Source organism: Gymnoscopelus microlampas, assembly GCF_963454915.1.
Source record: "Gymnoscopelus microlampas genome assembly, chromosome: 9".
Classification (NCBI taxonomy): Eukaryota; Metazoa; Chordata; class Actinopteri; order Myctophiformes; family Myctophidae; genus Gymnoscopelus; species Gymnoscopelus microlampas.
The window spans coordinates 52,013,210-52,037,751 of NC_139946.1; the positions used below are offsets into that span (position 1 = coordinate 52,013,210).

At 40.5% G+C, this 24,542-nt stretch overlaps 3 protein-coding genes across 7 annotated transcripts in view; all 3 read left to right on the forward strand.

Moving 5' to 3' along the window:
* The first annotated feature begins 799 nt into the window (after positions 1-799).
* Positions 800-5,699, forward strand: ociad2 (OCIA domain containing 2). 2 transcript variants are annotated; one of them, XM_084066320.1, is made up of 8 exons: positions 800-1,045; positions 1,406-1,490; positions 2,535-2,588; positions 2,681-2,728; positions 3,225-3,288; positions 3,322-3,393; positions 4,669-4,749; positions 5,065-5,699. In XM_084066320.1, exons 1-7 carry the CDS (start codon positions 974-976, stop codon positions 4,745-4,747), a joined length of 474 nt encoding a protein of 157 aa, XP_083922446.1. In that variant the 5' UTR covers positions 800-973; the 3' UTR covers positions 4,748-4,749; positions 5,065-5,699. The 2 variants fall into 2 exon arrangements, with proteins under 2 accessions (XP_083922446.1, XP_083922445.1); XM_084066319.1 differs by having other exon boundaries at positions 828-1,045; positions 3,225-3,393.
* Positions 5,700-10,933: 5,234 nt separating this feature from the next.
* On the forward strand, positions 10,934-16,054 carry LOC311051640 (kelch-like protein 24; the record flags this gene model as incomplete). The annotated part of the gene is made up of 10 exons (XM_084066224.1): positions 10,934-11,092; positions 11,291-11,425; positions 12,187-12,378; positions 12,565-12,708; positions 13,617-13,737; positions 14,290-14,451; positions 14,569-14,697; positions 14,851-15,051; positions 15,414-15,591; positions 15,925-16,054. The coding sequence occupies 10 exons, from the start codon at positions 10,934-10,936 to the stop codon at positions 16,052-16,054; spliced, it is 1,551 nt and encodes a 516-aa protein (XP_083922350.1).
* A 3,857-nt stretch (positions 16,055-19,911) lies between these two features.
* The window catches only part of nek1 (NIMA-related kinase 1), a 46,491-nt gene continuing 41,860 nt past the window's right edge, over positions 19,912-24,542 (forward strand). For all 4 annotated transcript variants that reach the window (XM_084067808.1, XM_084067810.1, XM_084067811.1 and 1 more), the window contains exons 1-8: positions 19,912-19,962; positions 20,435-20,586; positions 20,805-20,901; positions 21,306-21,403; positions 22,402-22,485; positions 22,815-22,882; positions 22,982-23,068; positions 23,960-24,014. In XM_084067808.1, coding sequence (XP_083923934.1) covers positions 20,470-20,586; positions 20,805-20,901; positions 21,306-21,403; positions 22,402-22,485; positions 22,815-22,882; positions 22,982-23,068; positions 23,960-24,014 — 606 coding nt within the window. In that variant the 5' untranslated portion in view covers positions 19,912-19,962; positions 20,435-20,469. The remainder of the gene's footprint in view (positions 19,963-20,434; positions 20,587-20,804; positions 20,902-21,305; positions 21,404-22,401; positions 22,486-22,814; positions 22,883-22,981; positions 23,069-23,959; positions 24,015-24,542) is intronic.

Below are 24,542 nucleotides of genomic sequence, written 5' to 3' on the forward strand. Positions count from 1 at the left end.
ACATACCACATTGCATTTTCAATATGGTCTGTATACTAACTGGTAGTTCCACCAGCCATCCAGTCATCCATAGCTGATTTTTGAATGCGATTTAATTAATCATTTATGTATACATTTTGTGCTCTTATTACTGTTAGAAAGTCCAAGTTCAAGTCTAAACTCACAGATAGTCGAGTCCAAGTCACATCACAAGTCACGGGTTACTGTGACTCGAGTTATGCTGCTCTCAAGTAGAGACAGGCCCTGAACAGCAGCATTAACTCTCACAGGTCAACCACATACAGCCAGGTGATGGAAATATGTTTACAATTCATCTTTTTGTCAACAGCCTCAAGCCTGTCCACACTTGTCACTTCTACCTACAGTTGGGGTAATGTAAGGATCCTCTGAGGACTTTGTAATAGTGAACTTTTGGTCTCTCACCCTCTACAGTACACTTCCAAACCTGGCATTACTGGTGTACATGCCACTACTAAACACAGCCACAGCAACAGCAGACACAGTAGACACACAGCAGACAGGGTGTGACAGCTGCAGATACTGTAGGTGTACAGAGGTAAACCTTTTTGAAGCTAGGTGTGTCTTCCAAAGAAGCAGAGTAGAAAAATGTCTTGTGCATTGTTCAATGTTCATTAGTCTTTATCGTGGACATTCTAATCCATATGTTTTGTCAAGCAAAGCTCTGAGCTCAGTTTTTTAGGAATGAAAGAGAGTGAGTTGGCAAGAGTGCTTGTGCGAGAGAGGGCACTGTTCTGTTCTGGCATCCATTACAATTTAATTCAGCTGTGCTCCTTTTAGTGGGCCGGGCCTAGTCTGATACTGTATGTTTACTCAGGAGGGGTGGAGTCAGTGCAGTTGTAGTGAAAGCAGGAATAAACAGACCTCAGTTGCTCCGATAGACTGAGAAATAGAAAGAAAGGTCAAGCCAAATTGCTGAACGTGGGACAGAGTAATATCTTGTCCATTTTGCATCATGAATACTGAAACGACGGAGCAGACAGTCGTAGTGACGACAGAGGGAGCTGCTGAGAAAGGAGGGAAAAAGGTACAGTAAGAGGCAATGATCACGTGACCACCAGGGTCAACCAGGGACATGCATGGTGATTGTGTGTATGTACTGTATATGTTATTGAGCTTTGTATTGTAATGTATTTTGTACTGTTAAATGTGAGAGGACCTCAATGGAAATAAGTCTCAGGACTTTCTTGTGTAATCCTCAAACTGCTGTAACCATGTGGTTTTCCCTTTCAAAATAAATCAAATCAAATAGGTGACCTGTCTACTGTGTGTGTGTGTGTGTGTGTGTGTGTGTGTGTGTGTGTGTGTGTGTGTGTGTGTGTGTGTGTGTGTGTGTGTGTGTGTGTGTGTGTGTGTGTGTGTGTGTGTGTGTGTGTGTGTCTTACAGTGTCCCCTTGGTGACCACCACATCCACAGAGAGGACGTGAAACAGATTTGGAAGGAATGCCATGAGGAGAGCTTTTGGTACAGAGGTACACTTTACAAAATACACACACACACACCAGTACATAATAATACTTCATAATTTTACAGTATATGAAAATAAGATGCTACATGTATCCCCAAAACCTTCAAGATGTGAGATGGATCAGTGTAATTTTGGTGTGCTCTTATGTATATTGTAGCGCTGTTGTTGAGTCCAGCGTAGTAGAAAGGGTTGGGCAGGATGCGTCATCCACATGTGTTTACATTATTCTGCTGGGTGAAACCCAAGCCGCCCGTGACCTTAAATAACTTCAACACGTAGAGAGAGACAGAGGAATCTAATTGTACTATTTTACAATTAGCTTGACATGGGAACTTAATATATATATTTTTAATGATTACCGTTCTACAGTGTTGATTTAAGAAAAGGTTTAAGAAATACTTGAATATAATTGGCTCTGCACATAGCTGTTATTCCGGATATACCGGGCTTGGCAGGAGATTTTGATTGATTGATTGATTGAATACTTTATTTAGAAAGACATGGTAAAAGTACAATTCACAATATAAGGTCCTCTAAACTGGATCGCTCATAAAAGCACCTGGCTTATTTAAAATGAGATCCCTGTGCACTCAAATCATGATGACATTTAAGAAGACATACAAATATACACTACTATGCAGAACGTCATACAATCAGTTTAAAGGTTACTGGTATGAAAAACAATGAATTTTGAATGAAATTTGAACTGGAAAAACATGTCAAGGAGTCTTACGTATTTCCGGTTCAATTCAAACCTGCTCCCAAGGCTATCAAACAAAGCTTTGGGAAAATGAACCGGAACAGGAAATGGGTATGGCACCTTGTTGGCACCTATTTGCTTCACTTAAGCAAAATAGAAAATACAGTATATTTGTATACAGTATACAAACAAATAAAAATGATTTACTTGTAGTCTTGCAGCCTTTGTTTGACCAGGGGATGTGACAGTTCAGATTTTAGGGGCAGGTATTGCGGACCCTGTGATCAGTAGCAGGGTACAGTGTAAATTGTTTGAATGACTCTTGACTCTCTGACTCTCCATCTTTAGCTCTTCCCCTCTCTTTGGGCAGCATGGCTGTCACTGGAGGTCTCATCTATAATGGTAAGTCATTGTCCTTCAGATCACTCAGCCTCCATATCCTAAAACATAATAAAAAATATTAATGTTATTAACACATTGTTCTTTCCATGCAGGCGTTTGGCAGTCAGCAAAGAGGTTGGGTCCTTTTCCAAAACTAGCTGGTACGTGTCCTGGAGTTCATTTCACAGCTTCTAATCCTTCATTATTGTCACTTAGGTGTTCAGACTGGCGTCCCAAATCCAATTCTTTGGCCTGTTTGGAATCTAATTGGTTTGATCAAGTCTGAATGGAAATGGAAAAGGATGTTTGCGAATCAGATTTGAAACACATTCCTATAGGTGGTTTGAAATGTAATTCAAAACTGATTTCAAAGCATGTGTCTCAGTGTGGACAGACTGGACACTGAGACACACGTTTAGAAGCAATGTGAGCTTGTAGATGTTTTTTTTCTGAAAGTGACAGGGCACCTCGTAATGCCTATGTCATTACGATGTTACCATAGCAACCAATAGGTCAACGATGTGTGAATACACAAATCCGATCTGGTAACTTGCAAATGACAGTGTGGACAGTCAGTCCTAAAGATTTGCCTGCAGTCTGAACAAAGCCTTATAGCTGTCATTGGGACAAGACTATGACAATGTTTCTGTTCTTCAGTGGCTGGAATCCTCGGTTTTGCAGTAGGAAAGGCCTCTTATGTTGGGACTTGCCGAAGCAAATTTCAGAAACTCGGCCCTGGGGTTGGACCAGGATCTGGACCAGGATTTGGACCAGGATTTGGCCCTGGGGCTGGAAGACCAGGCTTTGGACCGGGCTCAGGACATAGGTGAGGTTTAACACACAAACATAACCAGTCATGTTTCTTATCAATGTCATGTCATGGCAGAAGGTAATCTTGCAGTTTGAAATAAAACTCAAGTTGACATGAGAGCACCAGTTTGTAAATGTTATGTTGTAGTGACAACAGTATGCTGTGGTACATTACTGTGTACAGACAAAGTAACATACAGGACTAAATACATGAAAAATGCACCTGTTGTTAAAATAAATGATATCATTTGAGTTCCCTTTGAGAGATATGCAATCCAACATTATAACAAACTGCAGACTACTAAACTAAATTGAGGACATGTTATTCCTATGCTGAATAACACATCTCTTAACTCCTTAAGCCCATGTTGTTGTACGACAAATAGCTAAAATAATCATGCGATGCGTTGTGAGCTTGTAGATCTGCTGTTTTTTTTTTTCCTTCTTTGAAAATGTTTGAAAACATTCATCTATACTGACACGTCCAAAATAGTGACACCAGGTTGAAAGTGGTTAATACAACAGATGCCATTGACACCAGATTCTCATGATATTGAGGGATCAGATTGTATTTTATGTCTATTCAGAAAGTGCTGTCCGGGACAAGTTTTCCCCTTAAAAAATGTGAAAGAAATACCAGGTTGGTATTGTAAAGGTCATATTTTGACTGTGAAGTTCTAGCTAGATTCAAATAAAGTTAAAGTGATAGTTCACCCCAAAAATTACTTATTTTCTATCAATTACACACCCCATAAACCCCATAAATTCATGGAGACTTTTTTGTTTTTGTCGCTTTCCTAAGCCAATAATTTGATTACTGGCGGACTCAATGGAGACTCCACCGGTCATCAAATTATTGCCTCAGGAATGCGACAAAAACTAAAAAATCTCCATGAATTCAAGGCTCCATGGGGTGAGTAGTCGATAGAAAAAAAGTCATTTTGGAGGTGAACTATCCCTTTACAATTGAGTCCAGTCGTAACTCACCCATCAACTCACCAACTAATACATTTAAGGGCACTCTTTAGAATCCGTGCCACACAGCCCTGCCCACAGTCTGCCATAGAATTTCCTCAAAGCCATATGCATTAAGTTTGTGACCTTTTTAGAGTGTGGCGCCGCATGTCAAATAGACCAATCATTCAATGCACTTAAGATAAAGCATAAAAGTGATATTGTTTGACTGACCCTTGCCCCTCCTAATGCTGTTAATAAATAGGAATGATAAAGTCCCTTTGAAAATGTTACGCCACATCCATGTGACTGGACTGACTCATAATAATGCCCACAGACACTGCCACCACGTATGTGAGGAGTGCAAGAAACAAGCTGCAACCGCACCGGCACCGGCTGAGAAAGTACAAAACTAGAGGTACGTATCGTAAATGACTCATATCGATGCTGTCGGGCAGAAACCTCTTATCTCCATTTTATAACGCTTTGTGTTTTTTTCCGTAAATTAACGCCCTACTTGATCATACTACAGAGTCACATAAAAGCATCAAAAGTAGCAGATCTACAAGCTTGAAAGCACGAAGCGTTTTGAGCTTTTTTTAAATTTGAATCCTGAAAAGTAACAGTTTTGGACGTATGCGGTTTTCTATCCGACAGAGACGATATCTTTAAAGAGTTACACATTAAAACATATGAAGTTATTAAACCACATACCTCTCTCCATGTGTTTCAGGTTCTACAGAGGACTGTTTCTAACTGAAAACACAGTCCGTCTCTGAAACATGCCCTTCAACTCATCAACTTGTCTATATTATAATACTTATAATATTGCAACATGCCATTAGAAATAAAACATCCATCCCCTGCTTCAATAACCAAAATGAATATATATATTTTAATAAATAGTCCTATTCAAGGCTACCAATGTATGCTTTATTTCTATTATGCTTTATTTCAACGTTGAAATTGTATATAAATCAAGCGTGGGGTCGCTAAAAATCCCCTCCATGAAATGGGGTAATGGTATAAAAATGGTTGAGAATCCCTGGGCTACTGGGATGTGTTTGGGATTCATTTTCTTTGCAGTTCATTGGCTGCGGACAGATTTGTCTTGCTATGGGATTGTTTGTCTTATCTTTATCGTATTTAGTAAACTGCTTTTACTATACTTGTGTATACTGTATGACCATTTTAAACTTCATGTTCTGCACTGGTGGCAATATGGATAACTTAGGGTTCAATCAAGTATCTTATTTTATATTCAGATACACAAGAAGATATAGTCTACTTTGTTGAACCGCTAAGATCTTATCTTACTCCATGTTCCAACACATAAAATAAACTATTTTTTGTAGTGCTAAAAGTGTGCTTCAAGTGTGTCTACAATCTTTTGGTGTCCAAATATACACCTGAACTTATCATCTCATTGAGATCCCAAATGTTGTCAACTACTTGATAATTCTGTTAGTTTGTTGTTTTTAATGTATATTGTTATAGGAAATATACCTAACCTTGGCTGCTGTCAGCCTTGCTATCAATGTCTAATGAATGATTGATTGATTTTTAAAAAAAAGACCTCACTTCATCACAAGTCAAGTAATTCCTGAATTCTACCTTTTTTCTGTAACATTAGTCCCATCTACAGGCTGTGGTGGATGACGCTACCAGTACCACACCCCTTGTGTTTCAAGTTCAAGTGGTTCAAGTACAAGTTTGTTTACTTTACATTCACATGGCAGTTCAAATCTGAATACATGAATATTTACAGTATCCACAGGATAAAAGATGAAACACTGTATACACATAAATAGCCTAAACAATCATGAGTGTGTGTTGATATAAGACTTTTTGTATCTTTCAGTTACAAGAAGGGATTGCAGTCGCCAGGCTGCTATCCTTATCAGACGAGTTACATTTGCTAAAATTTACAAATTTACAAAACATTTGCAAATAGTTTTAATGCAACACACTTAACGCAACATCACTTTAACTCAAGTATGTTTCTGAAGAGTTCTTTTTTCTTTTTTACTCCTTTTGATTTGACTCCTTTACATTTGAGCCAAATGTAGGAGTGATGGGTCATTTGTTATGTTAATATGTTAATGAAAACTAATATGTTAATAAAAACAGAAGTATTTTCTTTTGCACTTTCAAAATCACAAAGAAAAATCTAAACATATCCGAAATGGTGAACTATTGCCTTCAGCTGTTCCAAACATGCAACTTTCCATGATCCATTTTAATTACACACACAGAACAGTCCAACTTTTTGAGTAATGGGGTACTTGTTGGAAACCTGTTGCCATTTTATGTCTTTACTTTTCTAGACCACAATCACTGTACAACTCTGCCAATTACCTGTTACCTATGATTGGAAGTAAAGCCACAGTCCTCACTGTGTAAACTGCACCCTGACTCTGATTGTGTTTTTGCAGACACACCAAGGCGGCACCAATGTATCCGAACCTAAGCAGTATACAGTCCAGAGTTACAAGAGTACTACTGGCGAGAGGTGCTGATAACCAATGTGGCCCCCCAGAGTGAGTGTGGTAATTTAGTGGCCCTCACCATCTACAAAGTTGCCCACACCTGTTCTAGACCAACAGGTTTTCGTGCAACGACTACAGCATACAGATGCAAAACAGCTTCTCTAGAAACAACACTTTAAGTGAAATATAATTTGCAAATGAAACACAATTTACACGTGAAGCCAGACAGGGTAACGATGCCCTGTTTTCAGTCATTTGTTATAAAACACAGTGAGTCAGGTAGGCAGGCTGTTTGTACATGTTGAGCAGCTAACAGCCTGAGCTACTATGTTTGATTTATTGATATAAAACTTTATTTAGAAGCCCATGAAAGTCATCGAAATCATCTCCTGTCCATTCTGTGTGTTCTTACGGCTAACGCTGTTTTTCCTCATTGTTCAGCTTGTACTTGTATGGTATGTTCACTGCGAGTTTTTTTCTATCCATCCCGTTCACTATGTAGTCCGCAAAGAAGTTAAGTTTACAAGCACAGACCTATCATCTACCGTCACTCTCTAGTCTTAAGCGCGTCTCTGTGTACTCTCTGACGGACCGGTGCCCCTGTCGCTGCTTCAGCGTCAAAAGGGGGCGTGGCGACCCTTTGGTGACGACACGTTGGCACACCCTATTACAAACCTGGACATGAGCAGTAGAGGACTATTATGAATGGGTGAAGTATGAACATGATTACATGCAAAAAATAGTCTGCATGTATTCAGAACTTTAGTTTACTAAAGTATAGAAAGCAAGGGTTGGCTAATGATCTGAGAATGCATCCCAAAACAAACTGATACGGCTACTACTCTGCCTAAAAGCCAAAGGAGACTCTTTGTGTCTCTTACCAGAACCCTGCTGGTCGTCAAATTATTGGCTTAGGAATGCGACAAAAACAAAAAATATTCATGAATTGAAGTCTCCATGGGTGTGAGTAATCGATAGAAAATATGTTACTTTTTGGGTGAACTACCCCTTTAACTTAATCAGACACAAACAATATATAACTAGAAAAAGTGCTCCTCGGAGCACAGTTCTCCACCAGGTCAGGTAGGTTATTGTGGCGCTAGAACAGGCCAATATGAAAAGGGTGACATTTCTTCCTCTGCCTAGTGGGAATGTGCGTGCAAAATGTCACGGAAATCGCACACTGCGTTCATGATTTGAGGCATTGTGTTCAAAACAGACCTATGCTGCAACTTTGGAAGCCAATGTAATGGAATATGAAATATCGGACACATCCGTCTTGATCACATGAGTATAGTACGTGAGACACCAAATTGATATCCATTGATATCCAACCAACATACTTATTTGAATAAAACCTTCTTTCACAGACAAGTATTATTATTATTTTAATCAAAACTGACAATTGTATTGTGCAGAAGAGGTTTATCAAATTAGGTAAACATAGACATGAACTATTGAGATCGGGGTTTGCTTTCTTTGGCAAAGAAAAAACAACACAAATGTTGATGAAGCAAAAGACATCAAGGCAGTGAAGACACACATGCAAATGTGTCTCTGACGATGATCAATCATTACACTGTCTTTTGTGATTGAAATGGTAGAGTGTGTGTGTGTGTGTGTGTGTGTGTGTGTGTGTGTGTGCTAGAAGAGGGCAGGATATGAGAGGTGTTAAAAGGATATAATTAAATTCAAAGGAGCTTTAATGTCCTGAGAAAACATAAGTGCCCTCCCCCTCCTAGTGAGCTGTGGTGTTCCGCAAGGAAGCATACTAGGACCTTTACTGTTCCTAATGTAAACAACATGTCATCAGCTTGTGACTGCAACCTGTTCCTGTTTGCGGATGACTCGGCTCTGCTGGTCTCGGACAGGAACATGCTGCAGGTTGAAAAAGCTCTCAGCTCTGAACTCGATACGATCCGCATCTGGCTCACTGATAACAAACTGTCATTACACCCGGGCGAAACTGAATCCATTCTCTTTGGGTCTAGTTTTAACCTCGGCAAAGCCGACAGCTTCACAATGAAAGTAGGTTATAATGTTAACAAGAAAAGAGGAAATTACCGACCTAGGTTCCATTTTAGAGGCAAACCTTTAGAAGTTATACAGGGTATAACATGTTTTGAAACAAATAACAGCAAGCTTTTGCAGTCCCTTTGGGACAATTAGCAGGATTTCTTTGTCAAAAGCCTCAGATTTAAAATGCGTTTAAAGGTATCAGATCTGTTTATATAGTGCAGTAGGTCTAGAGGTCTACTCTGTACAGGAAACTCAACGGTTAGTAGTCCTTAGGGTGGTTGTATTCCATTGCCTAACCTTCTTTTTTCGCAACAGTTCACAAATCTTGCTGCTGCATTCGCACATTGGTGTATTTCTCCCAGTAGGTAGGCTATGGGAGAAAAAACGTTGTTGTTGGTCATGTTTTCAAATTCACTTTGGGTGCGTCTGTGGGACGTATGTCTCTGACTGATGTCTTGTCTAGGTCTGTCTGTGACGGCCTTTCTCTATTGCAAGGCTGTGTGAGTCTCTCCATAGTCAAGGCTTCAGTTTTGGGTCATTCACTGTGCTCAGTGATACTCTGTTTCATCTCAGACATCTGTCTCCTGTCTGCACAATTCTGCATTAATTGTACATAATCCAAGTCCATGGTAAAATATGTGCATCCAATTAGGGCATTATGCTGTTAAAAAAGACTAATGCTTATTCATGTTTAATATTTGCTATCAAGATTGTGAATGAATATGGAATGAAGAAAAGGATTTTCCATGACGCATGAGGGTTCCAAAAATATTCTGCACATTTTCAAAAATGAAAAAGGTTGTATCCGTTGTCGAGGTTGTCCAACAAACTTATTCAAAGAAAACTTTATTTTATTCACATACAAGGAAAAAGTAAAAGAAACAACAAAAGAATACAGTCAACAAGTTGATGAAGCAAAAGACATCAAAACTTGCATCTATGTAAATGTGTCTCTGATGAGTGACGATGATCCTTTCACATTGAAATGGTCCCTGACTGCAGTGAACTGGAAGAATGTGAGGAGGTGTTTCTCCTCTTCAAGATAAAAGGTGGCGTCTTTTTCAGTCCAAATCTCCAGTCCAGTGGGTCCACACTGTCCTGCTCAGACTCCAGGACACACCACACACACACAGACCCCCACAGACGAGTAGTTCTTTCAGTTAAACTTTCAGGACACACTAAGTGACCACCTGAGAAAACATTCACGTATACATCCCAAGATACAGGTAAGGAATGCTTTGCTGTACGCCTTTTATCTTTGCATGATTTAACAGTTATGCTATTTTCCATGTGATTCTTGTGTTTGGTTTGGGTTCCTCAGGGAAGCAAAATGTTTTGTGCGCACTAGAATAAAAGAATTCAACAGCACTGTTTGGTTCTGGAATCCAAAGGGAACTATCCTCCTGGCAGATAAACATCTACTTTACAATTTCTTTGTTTGAAGCAGCCACGTGACTAAAGTTGAATTTATTTGCTAATATTGTCTTATAATATTATTGTTAGACAACCACTTGAGAGACTCAACTAATAGTATGCAAAGGTTTTGGCAAGGAATATCACTTCAAACACTAGCCATGTTTTAAATAGTGAATTTAGGTTGCTGCCTTCAGGAAGGACAGCGTTCCAAAATACATCTCATTTGTTTGTCATTTGTTTTGCTTTGTTTCTCTGTATTGTGTCAAATGTGTGTATTGTGTGTTGCCATGTCCGCTTAACTATAAGCGACTTTGGGCTTGTTTTTCTGTAGAGTTGCTTGTAAATATTGGTAGTTACAGGGTTTGGTTTCTTGGGCTTGTTTGTAAAGTGTTGATTATTTGGGGCTTGTTTCCTACTGTTATTTAACATGTTCTTTTTTGGGGGGCTGTGCCCTTTCAAATTAGCCAGAACCGGCGTGCAACAGACTTGCCAATCGGGCTCAGCCCTATTGGCATGACTGGTAACACGTCGGACTGGCGAGTGGGAGCCTCGGGTTCAATCCCAGCTCACTGAGTTCCACTACACTTTCCTGGTCTTAATATAACGTCAAACATAATGTGCAAACAATCGTTACTGTCTGACCATTTATTCAATCCCATCCAGTTCATCGGGGAAGACATGACCAACTTCCTCAATAATTCATATCCCAGCAAGATGTTGGAGAGCCTAAACAGACTGAGGCTCAAAAAGGAATTATGTGATGTCATTCTGTGCTGTGGAGGAAAGGAGTTCCCCTGTCATCGAATTGTACTGGCCTCCTACAGCTCTTACTTTGAGGTAAACAACACATCCTCAACTTTCCTTGTGAACATTTATTGATCTGGTGTGTTTTTTTAATGTGAATAAGATTCAATAATGTCTTGGCTTTCTTGTGAACCAAATGTCATGTACATACAATACATTCATCGTTGACACAGTGTAAATTAGAAAGGCCTAAATCTCAAAGCAAATCATTCACCGTGTCAACCTGCACAGGCGATGTTTACAACTGGCATGATGGAGTCCACACAGGAAAAGGTTGAGATGATCGATGTGGAACCTCAGGCGATGGAGATGTTGTTGAGCTATGCGTATACTTCAAAGGGAGTCTTCTCCTCGGAAAGTGTGCAGGTAATGTATTATCACCATGAACTTTTTTTTTCCCAAAGATTTATTCTGGGCTTTTTATTCCCCTTTATTGATAGTACAGTAGGTAGACAGGAAATGGGTAGAGAGAGATGGGGAGTGACACGCAGCGAAGGCCGTCGGGATCGGGACTCGAACCCGCAACGCGCTGTCAGTCTACCTAGGTGCCCGGACCACTAGGGCAGCGGTCCGGGCAATCAACATCTACTTAAAGAGGTGGTGCTGTGGTTTTGCACCTTTTCTGTTTTTCATGTGTCTCTGAGGTTGATAGAACTTTTTATGGTGTTTTATGTCTTCTCTGACTATTTTGAGTTTCTTCCTGGAGGCTGAAACCTTGAGGGTCAAACGCGCCAATAGAAAAACAGCACTTTAATGACAGAGTAAAAATATACCCTCCCCCTCATTATCATAACCCAACATGTGTGGGCATGAGGAGGAGGAGGGACTAGGACAGGTGGGTGGTGCTAATGTGGTGGAGGTATCCAAAGTAACTAGTAACTAATAAAGTTTCCCCCCCCAAAAAAGTGGAGTAAAAGTACAAAATTGTCTCTGAGATGTAGTGGAGTAGAAGTAAAAGTATTGAAAATTGAAAACCCTGCAGTAAAGTAAAAAATCCTCAAAAGTGTACTTAAGTACAGTACTTGAGTACATGTACTTAGTTACTTTACACCACTTACTTTAACCATTATCTTAATTTTTGTCCAACATCGGTGCTTAACAAATGATATTGTGTTTATGTGGTCTAGGCCCTGCTAGCAGCAGCACACTTGTTAAATGTCTCAGATGTTCTACACGCCTGCTGTCGTTTCATGGAGCGTCAGATGGATGAAAAGAACTGTCTGGGGATTCACTGCTTGGCTGAAACCTACTCCTGTAAGATGTTGATGAAAACCAGCATGGATTACATTCTGGAACACTTCGGGGTCATCTATAAGCAGGTCAGACATTGAAGGATACATACACTTCCCAAGTTGTTTGTCCGTTGTATTAAAGGTCATTTACTATTATTACTCAACTTGTCACCATCACAACACCATCAGCAGTAACAAATGTTACCTCAGGAAGTATGGAAACAAAGTTATAATTAATCAGCCAATTTGTTGTATTTTCTCGTGCTCCTACAGAAAGAGTTCCTCTCTCTCTCCGTGGACAAACTGACAGAGATTCTTGCCAGTGACAAACTCAATGTGACCAAGGAGGAGATGGTGTTTGAGGCGGCCATGTTGTGGTTAAACCACAGTCCTGACCGCAAGCAGAGCTTTGAAAAGGTCAGTCTCTTCTCATTGTTTCACCTGATGAAAGACCATGGAGAAGTCAAAGCAATCTGACTGAAAACAAGCTTAAATGGAAGCTATCATGATGTTAGAAGAAATGGGATGTCGGACTTACGTATGCCCCCCATCATGACACCATTTATCGTCAAAATTGAGACGGTTCACTTACTTTTCAGCTCGCCACAGAAAATGTACATCCCTTATGATCGTGTGTCCAACTGTTTGTAGACACACAGGGTAGGTGTATGAGTGGCCCAGGGAACAAATATTCAATCCGCGACAATCCATTCTCCAGTAGTAGAAGTTTGTAAACAACGATTCTGACTGAGCCGGGAAAAAAAGTTAAAGTTAAAATAAATAAACATGCTGCAGCAACAACCACATTTATCATTAGGGGTGCAACAGTTCATCCAACTAATAGATGTAATTCTTTGAAATAAATAATTAAATAAAGTTAAATAGATGAATAAATAAAACAACATTTTTTTTTTCAAAAACATTCAAAAATTGTGATATAGCTGATATACAACCTCATCGATACAATAATATCGCTACTAAAATAATCAATAGTTGCATATTGACCATACAATTAATTTATTCTGTTTTGACCTTTCTCTGTGTTCCTACGATTGCCATGATGCACAGATGCACATGTGGTCTATGGCAGCCATTACATCAACCTGATTCACAGTCTATTCCGTTTTTAGTTTTGTTTATATCGGCTCTTTCTAGAAACAAAAATATTTTTCTAGAAAGGACCAAAATAATATGAAGGGATTCTCTTTTACCATTTTTCTGTGGAAGAAGGAAGCATGAAGACATGGACTGGATCCGTGGATCCAGATCTTCAAATAGTAAAATCAACAGCAAGCATTACATGTTTTCTTTACATCTCATTGAAGGTGATGGAGCATATCCGTCGGGCTTTTATCAACCCCTCCCGCATTGAGGATGTGAGTGCGTTACTGTATGCGGTTGAATCCCAGGCCTGCCAGAGGCTCCACCGACGACGCTGGTCCACAGGTACCTGCCTCACACATGCATCAATGTAGCAACTGATGGTGGAAAAATACATCAAGGATTTTCTAGTTGGGATTTCCAGTGCCAACACAAATGCAAAGATACCTGGCAATAGAACTAATTCTGGTATTTTTTTCTTCTTCAGTTCAGTGTGACATTTGGGGATTTGTCAAGGGTTTAGTTTGCTATTTGGGCTTCACAATCACTACTTTTTTAATTTTACAATTCAAGCTTTACGGTTAAATATAACTTTCAAATGTTAATACTTGGTATAATTTAATTTAGTTTAATTTCAACCTTTATTTAATTCTCGGGATGCCGAGTCGAGGAAAAAAAAGAAGAAAAGAAAAGAAGAAAAAAAACTATATATATCATCTGCATATAAATGGACATTACAGGTCTGTAGTGTGTTTACTGTTTACAGTATACAATTGTCTCTAGGATTAATTCAGTGACTACTAATTTGTTAGAACACATGCTCACACATTACTCTACTGACTATCTGACCTCATGGCTATGCCTGGTTCTGTGTTTATCTTCTATTTCTCTGTATAGTATCATGTGAAGTTATCTTGATGGTGGCATCTAGCAAAGTTGGGACCGTTGATCGCCCATATGGCACTAGCACAGTTGAGACCTTCCATCCCCAGACCAATCGATGGAAGACTCTGAAACTTCTGCCCTTCAGTGTAGACGGTCCTGGTCTGGTTATGTCAGGTGAGGAGGAGTACCATCAGATTGATTGAATCAACGTAGGACCTGTAATGTATTCTACTAAAATTCTACTACTTTAACAGCCAAGTCATAATGCGTTACTTTAATTCTGCTCTACAGGCTCTACAGTATATTTGGCTGGAGGAAGGTTGCCTGTTCTTTTAGTCAGTAGGGATGTGTGGCGCTATGACCCTTCCCTTGACTCATGGTTGCAGCTGGCTCCCATGCATAAGGCACGCATGAACTGTGGTAAGACTGTGAAACTATGATATTAATTTGAACTTGGCTTTGGAATAACCACTATGGGTTATTGCCTTTGTTACCCATGGAGAGACTGCCTATGGCCAAGGTCATCAGTTCTAATGATGTGTTTTTTTTCTCTTCCTTGCACAACCCACAAAGGCCTGGTAATGCTGGATGGCTATGTGTTTGCAGTGGGGGGCGCTAATTCGGCTGGCCTGACTCCTGTGAAGTCAGTGGAACGTTACAACCCCCACAACAACACCTGGCAGCTCATGGAGTCCGGTGGCATGCCAGACCTTGGCGTCGGCGGCGGCGCTCCTGTGGTCACAATCGCACTAGATGGATTGATCTATGTTATTAGTATGTGATTAGTTTTTATACACGCAGGTTCAGCCTGCTGGGTTTCATGAGGATGTTTTTTTTATAATGTATTATGTAAAACATAACGTCTAACAAAACATTTTTTTACAGGCGGGAATCGGATGTTCACGTACAAGCCTGAAAGGAATGTATGGAGAGAAGCTGCTCGTATACCGACGAATCAGTATATTGGTTCAGCTGTCTGTGGGCTCAAAGGAAAGATCTACGTTATAGGTATTCTAGCTGTTCTTAATGACTCTTAGCTCCATAATAGACTCACTTACAGTACTTCACTGTAGTTTGGGGACATAATAGATCCCACTAACAGTCACTGTCCGGTTAATTCCTGTTTATCTATATAGGTGGTCAGCAAATACCAAGGAGGGAAACACAGCAGTACACAGGACAGGTGGTCCGCTATGACCCCACGACCAACAAGTGGGGCGTGTGTTCCCCCATGAAAAAGCGACGCTTCAAGCCTGGTGTGGCTGTGGCAGGTGGAAAGATTTACGTTCTAGGAGGGATGGATGACCAGGACAGGTAAGAGTTTGATGCCATGCTGGTGGTGTATACAACATATTACCAAGTTTTTTCTTTATTTTTATGCACATGTACATTTGATTTGATTTGATGATGCTCTTTTCATTCTCTTTTTGCACTCTTTCTTTAAATCATTTTACATTTTCTTTATTCTATTGTTATTCCTTATGCTGCTGCATTGTCTGAAGGAAGCCGAACCAAAATAAGTTTTACTCTTATGTATGTACCTGTACACAAGATGTAACAATAAAGTACAACCTAACCTTGAACCTTGAACATGTTGTGACTCATGGCTCATTCATTCTCATGGCTATTGTTTCTCTCTCCATGTAGGAATCTCCGTTGCATCGAGTCGTTCAATGACCAGACAAACACATGGCAAATAGTGGGGTTGATGCCCGCCGCTCACAGTTGTTTCAGCTGTGTGTCTTACCTGTCCCTGTCAGCCATCCCTCTGGGTTAGATGACACGCATGCACAGGTAGTGTTTTATTTAGGGTGACCATATTCTGATTGTTTTATTTAGGGTGACCATATTCTGATTGTTTTATTTAGGGTGACCATATTCTGATTGTTTTATTTAGGGTGACCATATTCTGATTGTTATATTTAGGGTGACCATATTCTGATAGTTTTATTTAGGGTGACCATATTCTGATTGTTTTATTTACGGTGACCATATTCTGATTGTTTTAATTAGGGTGACCATATTCTGATTGTTTTATTTAGGGTGACCATATTCTGATTGTTTTAATTAGGGTGACCATATTCTGATTGTTTTATTTAGGGTGACCATATTCTGATTGTTTTAATTAGAGTGACCATATTCTGCTTGCACGAGGTGCTCTAAAAATCGTATGTATTTATTTAAAGTAATGCCACTTCTGAATAGAAAATTCAACTATGTAACAAAATGCCTCTTTAAGCTGCCATAAGCTTAATTTATCATGGAACCTCACAGTAGAACAGGAAAGGGCATAGCATAGCATAGCATAGCATCTCTAGAATATAACAATAATATAATAATAGTAATAATAATAACATTAATGATAGTAGTAGTAGCAGAATAATTAGAATAATTTAACAAAGAGAAAAGGGAGCTCACAGCAAGGAGTCACAGCAGAAAGTGGAGCAACATCGTAATTCCTGTTCTTCCCAAGCTCCCCTCGCCCCCTCCTGCTGTCCTAAAAGAACGTGCACTCCCAGCGCTGTATCATATATTCGGGAGCTAGGACCTAACCTAAACCTAACCCTAACCCTAACCTTAGTGGGGGAACATAGAACCCGGGGAACATAGGGATGACCCCATATATTCATGTTCACGGGTTGGTTCAGAAACTGACGTGTATTGTTAATACTGCGTTATATGATAAACAATAAGCAAAAACCCGGAGATTTTAAGGAATTTATAACCCTCCCCGACATACTTTTTAGGACCCATAATAAGGACATGTGAACATGGATAAATAAACCAAGCTGGTCTTGACTCTGCTTCCTTTCACACCAACAGACAACCAGCTGTTCCTGAATCCTGGCTGCCCCCAGCTATTCATTTCGATTAAATTGCTCAGTGGTGTTTTGAAGCACCCGGAAGTAAGAAATATTGGTTCCATGTTGGTTCCATGGGTCCATTCCATTGGTTCCATGGCTCGTGACGCGTCGTGAGCATGTGCACAAGCGGGAGATGCACGCGCAGAAACATTTTCAGTGTTCTCAGATTTGACCACCAGTTGTGGCCGCTTCACTGTTCTACCGTGACACGTTGTAAGCTTGTAGATCAGCTATTTCTGCAATTTTACATGTATGTACATGTATGTAAATGATTAAAAATGTCAATAATTTCTGTGTATATTTCAGTTATTTGTCATATCTACCCCATGTGCAATTTTTGATTACGAAGCCGAAAAGGTTCCAATGTTCAATGCCAAACAAATCAATTACACGATCCATGAAGTCTGGAATTCATGAAGATTTCTTTGTTTTTATTGCATTCCTAAGCCAATAATAATTTGACGACCGGCGGAAAGATGCTAAATGTCTCCGGTTCCGCTAGGAGACTCAAAGTTGACACTTTGAGTCTCCTAGCGGAACCACTGTCGGTCATCAAATTATTGGCTTAGGAATGCGACAAAAACAAAAAAATATACATGAATTCAAGTCTCCATGGGGTGTGTAATCGATAGGAAAAAAAGTCATTTTGGGGGTGAACTATCCCTTTAAGAATTGCAGACCCAATGGTCCATTTGGAACCCCCTCAAGGAACCCTGAGGATCCCAGCTTTATCTTCAGATTACCTGTCTCTAGATTTGGAAATGCCAGCCTGTTTTTTGGCCTGTCCGGTGTTAATTAATAAACCTTTAAGTTTGAGCTGCTCTGACATGTAACAAAAGGTAAATATTACACCATCCTTCACATCCCTGTTGATGTTTCTGATTAAAGAAGCCATAGATATTATATATATCTGCCCACAAAAAGTTCAGGAACTTAACTTTGTTGATTATTTCTCCCCTTCAGAAATACCAACAATTGGTATCGTGTTTATATTATTGTTATCGTTGTTTAGTCACCTTTACGAATGAGCAACGAGTGTTGCTCATTCGTGGAATGATCAACACAGCAAAACGCGTGGGTAGCGGCTCCAAAAAAAGTGCCAAAATGCCCCAATATGCTTTTTTTTGGGGCTTTTCTGCCTTTATTTGAGAGGAAAGTAGGCTGACAGGAAATGGGGAGAGAGATGGGGGGGTGACACACAGGTAAGGTCGTCTGGAACGGGAGTCGAACCCGCGACACGCTGTAAAAGTGGATTACCAGACATGTGGTATGCACCTGGAGACTGGGTTGGCCTGGACTGCTAGGCCAGCAGAGTGAAACTGGTGAGGTCAAAGGACGACAACAACCCAAGAAGACCGGTTCCTCACCCTTACTTCACTGAGGAACCATAGGTTTTCTTCCAGAGATTTACAGGCAAGATTTGCACAACGGACCAAAGACGGATGTCAAAGTTGCAGGGCCCATGTTCAGGTGCCAGTCACACACCTGTGACGGGCACACACCTGCCTGCAAATGGTACTGTACCAAGGCTGACACCAAATTATGCGTAATCTAATCTGCATAACGGAACACCAGCTTCACTTGCCATATTGCACAGGCCTTATTGTAAACCGAAAAACGTGGCTCACAATGCGTTGCGATGCAACGCATTGTGAGCTTGTAGATCTGCTATTTTCAAAGGAGTTTAATACATTTTGTACACTTGAAAACTTGTGAAATGGGACATTCTGCATAATGAGTACTTTGTACTTTTGGTACTTTAAGTACATTATAATACCAATACTTTTGTACTTTCCCCCCTGCTGGCCTGAAATGAAATCACAGCACAGTATGCATGAGCTTATAAATTCAAGATTTAAATGATTTAATAATCAAAATCTACTAAGTAACCAGTAACTAAAGTTTTCAAATAATTGTGGTGGAGTAAAAAGTATAATATTTGAGATGAGTAGAAGTAAAAGTAATGAAAATTGGAAGTACTCAAGTAAAGTAAAGTACAATACTTGAGTAAATGTACTTAGTTACTTGACTGGATTTAAATGATTTAACAATGAAAAGCCTTCTATGTTTGAACACAAAACTCACATGCTCAGCCATTCAAATCGGCTGCTTGCAATGTGCTTTATCTCTAAACTGAAGCTTTATCCACAAACATTCTCAATTAACAATGTAGCTTAGTCCATTGATTCTCAAAATGGGGCCTGGGGACCCCCAGGGGTCCTTCCAGTGGGTCCCCAGTAAAATGGGTTAATATAGCATCACAATAATTTTAGCCACTTTAACCGTGGCTATTAAAACATAGCAGATCTACAAGCTCATAGAGCGGCACCGAGTTGCCGCGCTATGAGCTTGTAGATCTGCTATTTTTGAAAAATCGTGAACATTTTTGCAAACCTTTGAATATATATATATTTTTTAAAGCGAACATTTGTAACTCAAATCTTTGCTTCTGGGGGGGTCCCTGGAACAAAATATTTTGAGATGGGGGGGCCGCGGCCAAAATACATATCATTTTGGGGGTCCTTGATGAAAAAGTTTGAGACCCACTGGCCTAGTGGTCTTGTCCTCACAGTCTAGACCAGAGCCTTGTGTTAAATGTTATGTTGGTTGCTAAGGAAGACGTTTCACAGCAACGGTCCGTAAAGGGGGCGGGGTCCCGCGCGACGGACGGCTCTGAGAACCAATCAGCGGCAGAGGGCGTCCAATGAGAAGCGCCGCTGGGTGTGTAGTTCGGTAGAGAGCGCAGGGAGGATCATCCAGCATCCATTCATGCATCACTAGCAAGCAGCAGCACAGCGCCGAACAGACACACTGTCTGATGGTAAGTGTCGCCTAAAATACCATGTCCTAAAGCTCCATTCATAAGCCATAGTATGACGGTGTGTCGCTTTGCCGACAAGAGCTGATCTACAAGCTCTCTGATGTAGGTTAGTAGTAGTAGGTGAAGCCTTACAGGCTCTGTACTGTGTGTTGTTTTAGAGAGCATCACTCACTGGCCAGTCAAGAAGATCCAAGACCATCTTCTGTCTGACAGTGACAGCTAAAGGCTTTGATTGAGATGTAAACATGTTGACTCACTCTGTGTTGATCTAGTTTCTAACTTTACATGGAACAATAACATGTCTTCTCCATGTGTGTGTGGTATTAGTGTCAGTCAGATGATGTTTGCATTTGAATTCGACCATTTAATCCCACCATATAGCATTGAGGGCAAAGCCCTCATACATAATGCAGTGCCTTCACGCTGATCCCTCTTTGTTTCCCCCGTTGCTATATATGTTCTTTGATCTCAGACCCAAGATGCAGAAGAACCAGCTGTTCCTCTAACATGGAGAAGTATGAGAAGGTGAAGAAGATCGGGGAAGGGTCCTTCGGAAAGGCCATCCTGGTCAAGTCCAAGGTGGATGGACACCCGTATGTCATCAAGGAGATCGGCATCTCCAGGGTGAGCCCATGGGAGTATTATTAATACTGCTCCCCAATTAATTGCTTCATGTTTCACCCGCTTGTATCACACTTGTTGTCTTGCTTTCTCACATTTTCGATCACTTTCTTAGTCTCTATCACTCTATCACCTTCTATCACTCCATCGATCACTTCATATCACTAATGCTTAGTATCACTTTATCACAATCAATTCTATCACTCTGCTACTTCTGACAGATGTCGAATAAAGAGAGACAGGAGTCCCGGAAGGAGGTCGCCGTCCTGGCCAACATGAGTCATCCCAACATCGTCCAGTACAAGGAGTCTTTTGAAGGTAAATTGGCGTATCCAGATCTGAGGCATTACTGCGAGCTGAGAAATTAAATATAACCTCAGCCATTAACCTGGCGACCAGGGGAACAGCACAGAGCCCAGTGGGGAACGGAGAGGAAGCGTGCGGACCATTAATCGCATTTGGGAGGATGAGCTAATCGCATCTTTTCTGTCTTTATTCGATCCAGCTGCACCCTCTGCCAGGCAGGGCAGATAGCATGACCAGATGCTAGTGAGGGTCTGGGATACGGCAGCTCGTATCTGAACCTTCGATCTGTTGTTTTAGCTTACTGTAGATCACTTCATTTTTTGGCAAGTGACACCCATCATAGTACTACGTAGTATAAATGACTAGGCTTGAGGTGTAACCTATGCTTCGTCGTGTGCTTTTGTTGTTTCTTTCAGAGGCGGGATGTCTGTTTATTGTGATGGACTACTGTGAAGGCGGAGACCTCTACAAGAAGATCAACTCTCAGAGAGGAGTCCTTTTTCCAGAGGAGCAAGTAAGCCACTTGATCCCCGCTACTGCACAAGCCTCCATAGCAGCAGACACAGTCCTGTACGGGGACCTACTGCTGAACAAGCCTCCATTGAGTCAGTCAGTCCCATCAGGCACCTACTGTACTCTACTAGAGGGACCCTTTAAGACCGGGAAAGCATCTGTGTCATTTTTAGATTTCTTTGGCTATTCAAAAATAGCAGATCTACAAGCTCATAGTGTGGCACCGAGTGCCGCGCTATGAGCTTGTATATCTGCTATTTTTTGAAAAATGGTGAAAATTTGTGCAAATATTTGAATATATATATTTTTAAAGCGAACATTTGTAACTCAAATCTTTGCTTCTGGGGGTCCCTGGAACTAAATATTTTGAGATCGGGGTCCACGGCCAAATACATATCATTTTGGGGGTGACATGAAAAAGTTTGAGAACCACTGATATTATTGCAACATAAGTTAGGATTTAGAAGACATTTGTAGAATCCCCAGAAGCAGAGATTTGAGTTACAAATGTTCGCTTTAAAACTATAGGTATGTAGCTCAAATTTTCACGATTTTTCAAAAAAATAGCAAATCTACAAGCTCATAGCGCTGCACTCGGTACCGTGCTATGAGCTTGTATATCTGTTATTTTTGAATAACCAAATAAATCAAAAAATGTCACAGATGTGTTCACGGTCTACAAGCCACTGCACTGTAGCAGCAGTCGGTCCCTTCGGGAGAGTACTACAGTACAAGCTACTGTGAGATGGCAGACTCAGATTATGTCACATGCAGACATCATATTGGACCTGGAAACTGGATTATAACACAGATAAAGTCGATGGGGCATCTTCGCCCCGGGCGGGTACCCTTCTCCTCCGTGGGCTATTTTTGGACCCGTCTTATGTTTCCGTTCTAGCTCTGTGGCAGGCCTGGCGACCACAAGTATAATGGAGAAAAACAAGAGGAACTTAACACCAATGTTTGTTGTGGCTTTACTCTCGCCTTTTGATTTTTCAGATCATGGATTGGTTCGTGCAGATTTGTCTGGCGCTGAAGCACGTTCACGACCGGAAGATCCTCCACAGGGACATCAAATCACAGGTACATTTGTTACTGTGTAACCTACTGTGTAACCCCCCCCCTGCCTGAATGCTGAATAAAGGATAAATATAGACATTTAACCACTTTGCCTGAATTATACTTAGTTGTATGACGGTGTCACGCTGTGAAAATAGATGATCTACAAGCTCTCAACATCACAAACTCACGATGCAACACATTGTGAACTTGTAGATCATCTTTTTTGTTGTACGATGGTCTATAAATTAAGCATATAGGCCTAGGTTTTTGTTGAAAATGTTCACCTAAACCAAAATAGGGACGGTTAATGTGGTTAGAATTCACACTGCAATTTTGAATTCTCCACTCAGAACATATTTCTGACTAAAGATGGGACCATACAGCTCGGGGACTTTGGAATTGCAAGGGTCCTGAATAGGTATGTAAACAAAAAACAGACACGCACAATGAAAACACAATAAATGCATGTGCAATGAATACAACGTCAATTCATTCTAATATTATCTTTTTTGTTTAGCACTGTGGAGCTGGCAAGGACATGCATAGGAACACCGTATTACCTGTCGCCTGAGATTTGTGAAAACAAACCGTACAACAACAAAAGGTACAGACTCAGTGGTTGTTTGGTTACGGCCTCGCAGTGTTTGTGTTTGTGCTGGTTTGTCAATCACACTTTAATCTTTAGTCATATGTGATGGCTGTGCCAGTCGTGTCATTGTGGTGATTGTTGGGTATCAGGTCTCTCATATATTGAGTGAACTAGCCGGCGTACATGCCGGCAGGAAGCTGGTATCGATTTTTCCTTGAGCCACTTAAATATGTATGTGATCTAATCCGCCTTAGTACCATTATCTTAACCCATTAAGACCGGGAACGCATCTGTGTCATTTTAGATTTTAGCCATAACCATTATTTTATACGTTGGCTATTTAAAAATAGGGGGGGGGGACAAATACATATCATTTTGGGTGGTCCTTTGAGAAGTTTTTGAAGAACCACTGATATTATAGCAACATAAGTTGCAAACAAAAGTAACAAAAACTGTTAGGGTTTAGAAGACATTTGTAGAATCCCCAGAAGCAAAGATTTGAGTTAAAAATATTTGCTTAAAATATTTGCACAAGATTTGCACAATTCTTTTTTTTTAAGCAGATGTACAAGCTTGTGGTGCGGCACTGATCTATGAGCTTGTAGATCTGCTATTTTTGAATAGCCCAAGTACAAATTAATGGTTTAAGACTGGTTACACAGATGCGTTCCCGGTCTTAAAGGGTTAGATGAACTGTGGAGAGCAGCTGTGTGCTGTTCAGTGTACAGCTCATGAAGAGCAACATGTTTTCTCCATTTATAGGAAAGGTTTAACAGAGAGGGCCCCTCCAATTACCTTGTATGCCAATGTGTGGATGTAAACCTAACCAGAATGTACCCCTCTGTCTGTTTTGTATTGTACGCTTTCTCTCTCTCTCCCTTCACTCTCCCCTGTTTCCTTTCCCAGTGACGTGTGGGCGTTGGGGTGTGTCCTGTATGAAATGTGTACCCTTAAGCATGCAGTAAGTATCTGTATGTCAGTGGGTTTACTAATGAACGCACGGTTCGATGCCCCCTCCCTTCGTAACATTAAATCACTCATTTCAAGTGCTGAGTGATGTTAGCGCTACTGATGTGATCCATTTAGAATGCACGGCAAATCATGTGTGTGTTTCAGACATGACTAATTACATCTTTCCCAATAGCCAAGACGAGTTAATCTTATTAGGTACAAAATAACAGTTAGTTATGGTTATTTGCATAGGGACACCGTAGATGCAAACCCATAGAGAAACAATTGCCTGATGCATTATATCACGGTATTTCTTAGTATGCTGATTTGCAATATTCATCCTTAGATGGGGTTTTCTACCCATAAGCCTATCATAAAATTTCAATAAAAAAGAATAGACCACAATCAAGGGCTACATTTTACATTCTTGCAAATTTGGTCACGTTTTCAAAGATTAAGGGATTATACTTCTTAAGAATATGGCAGGAATGGTACTGAACCATATCTGTTCCATATCGTTCACCCAGGATTTTCAGAG

What these genes read in the sequence shown, in the direction of transcription:
- ociad2 (XM_084066319.1), top strand. Translation starts at nt 974, where the DNA reads ATGAATACTGAAACGACGGAGCAGACAGTCGTAGTGACGACAGAGGGA. An exon ending in TGGAGGTCTCATCTATAATG is followed by an intron (nt 2,589 to 2,680) that starts GTAAGTCATTGT and finishes CTTTCCATGCAG; the next exon opens with GCGTTTGGCAGTCAGCAAAG. An exon ending in TCCTTTTCCAAAACTAGCTG is followed by an intron (nt 2,729 to 3,224) that starts GTACGTGTCCTG and finishes TCTGTTCTTCAG; the next exon opens with TGGCTGGAATCCTCGGTTTT.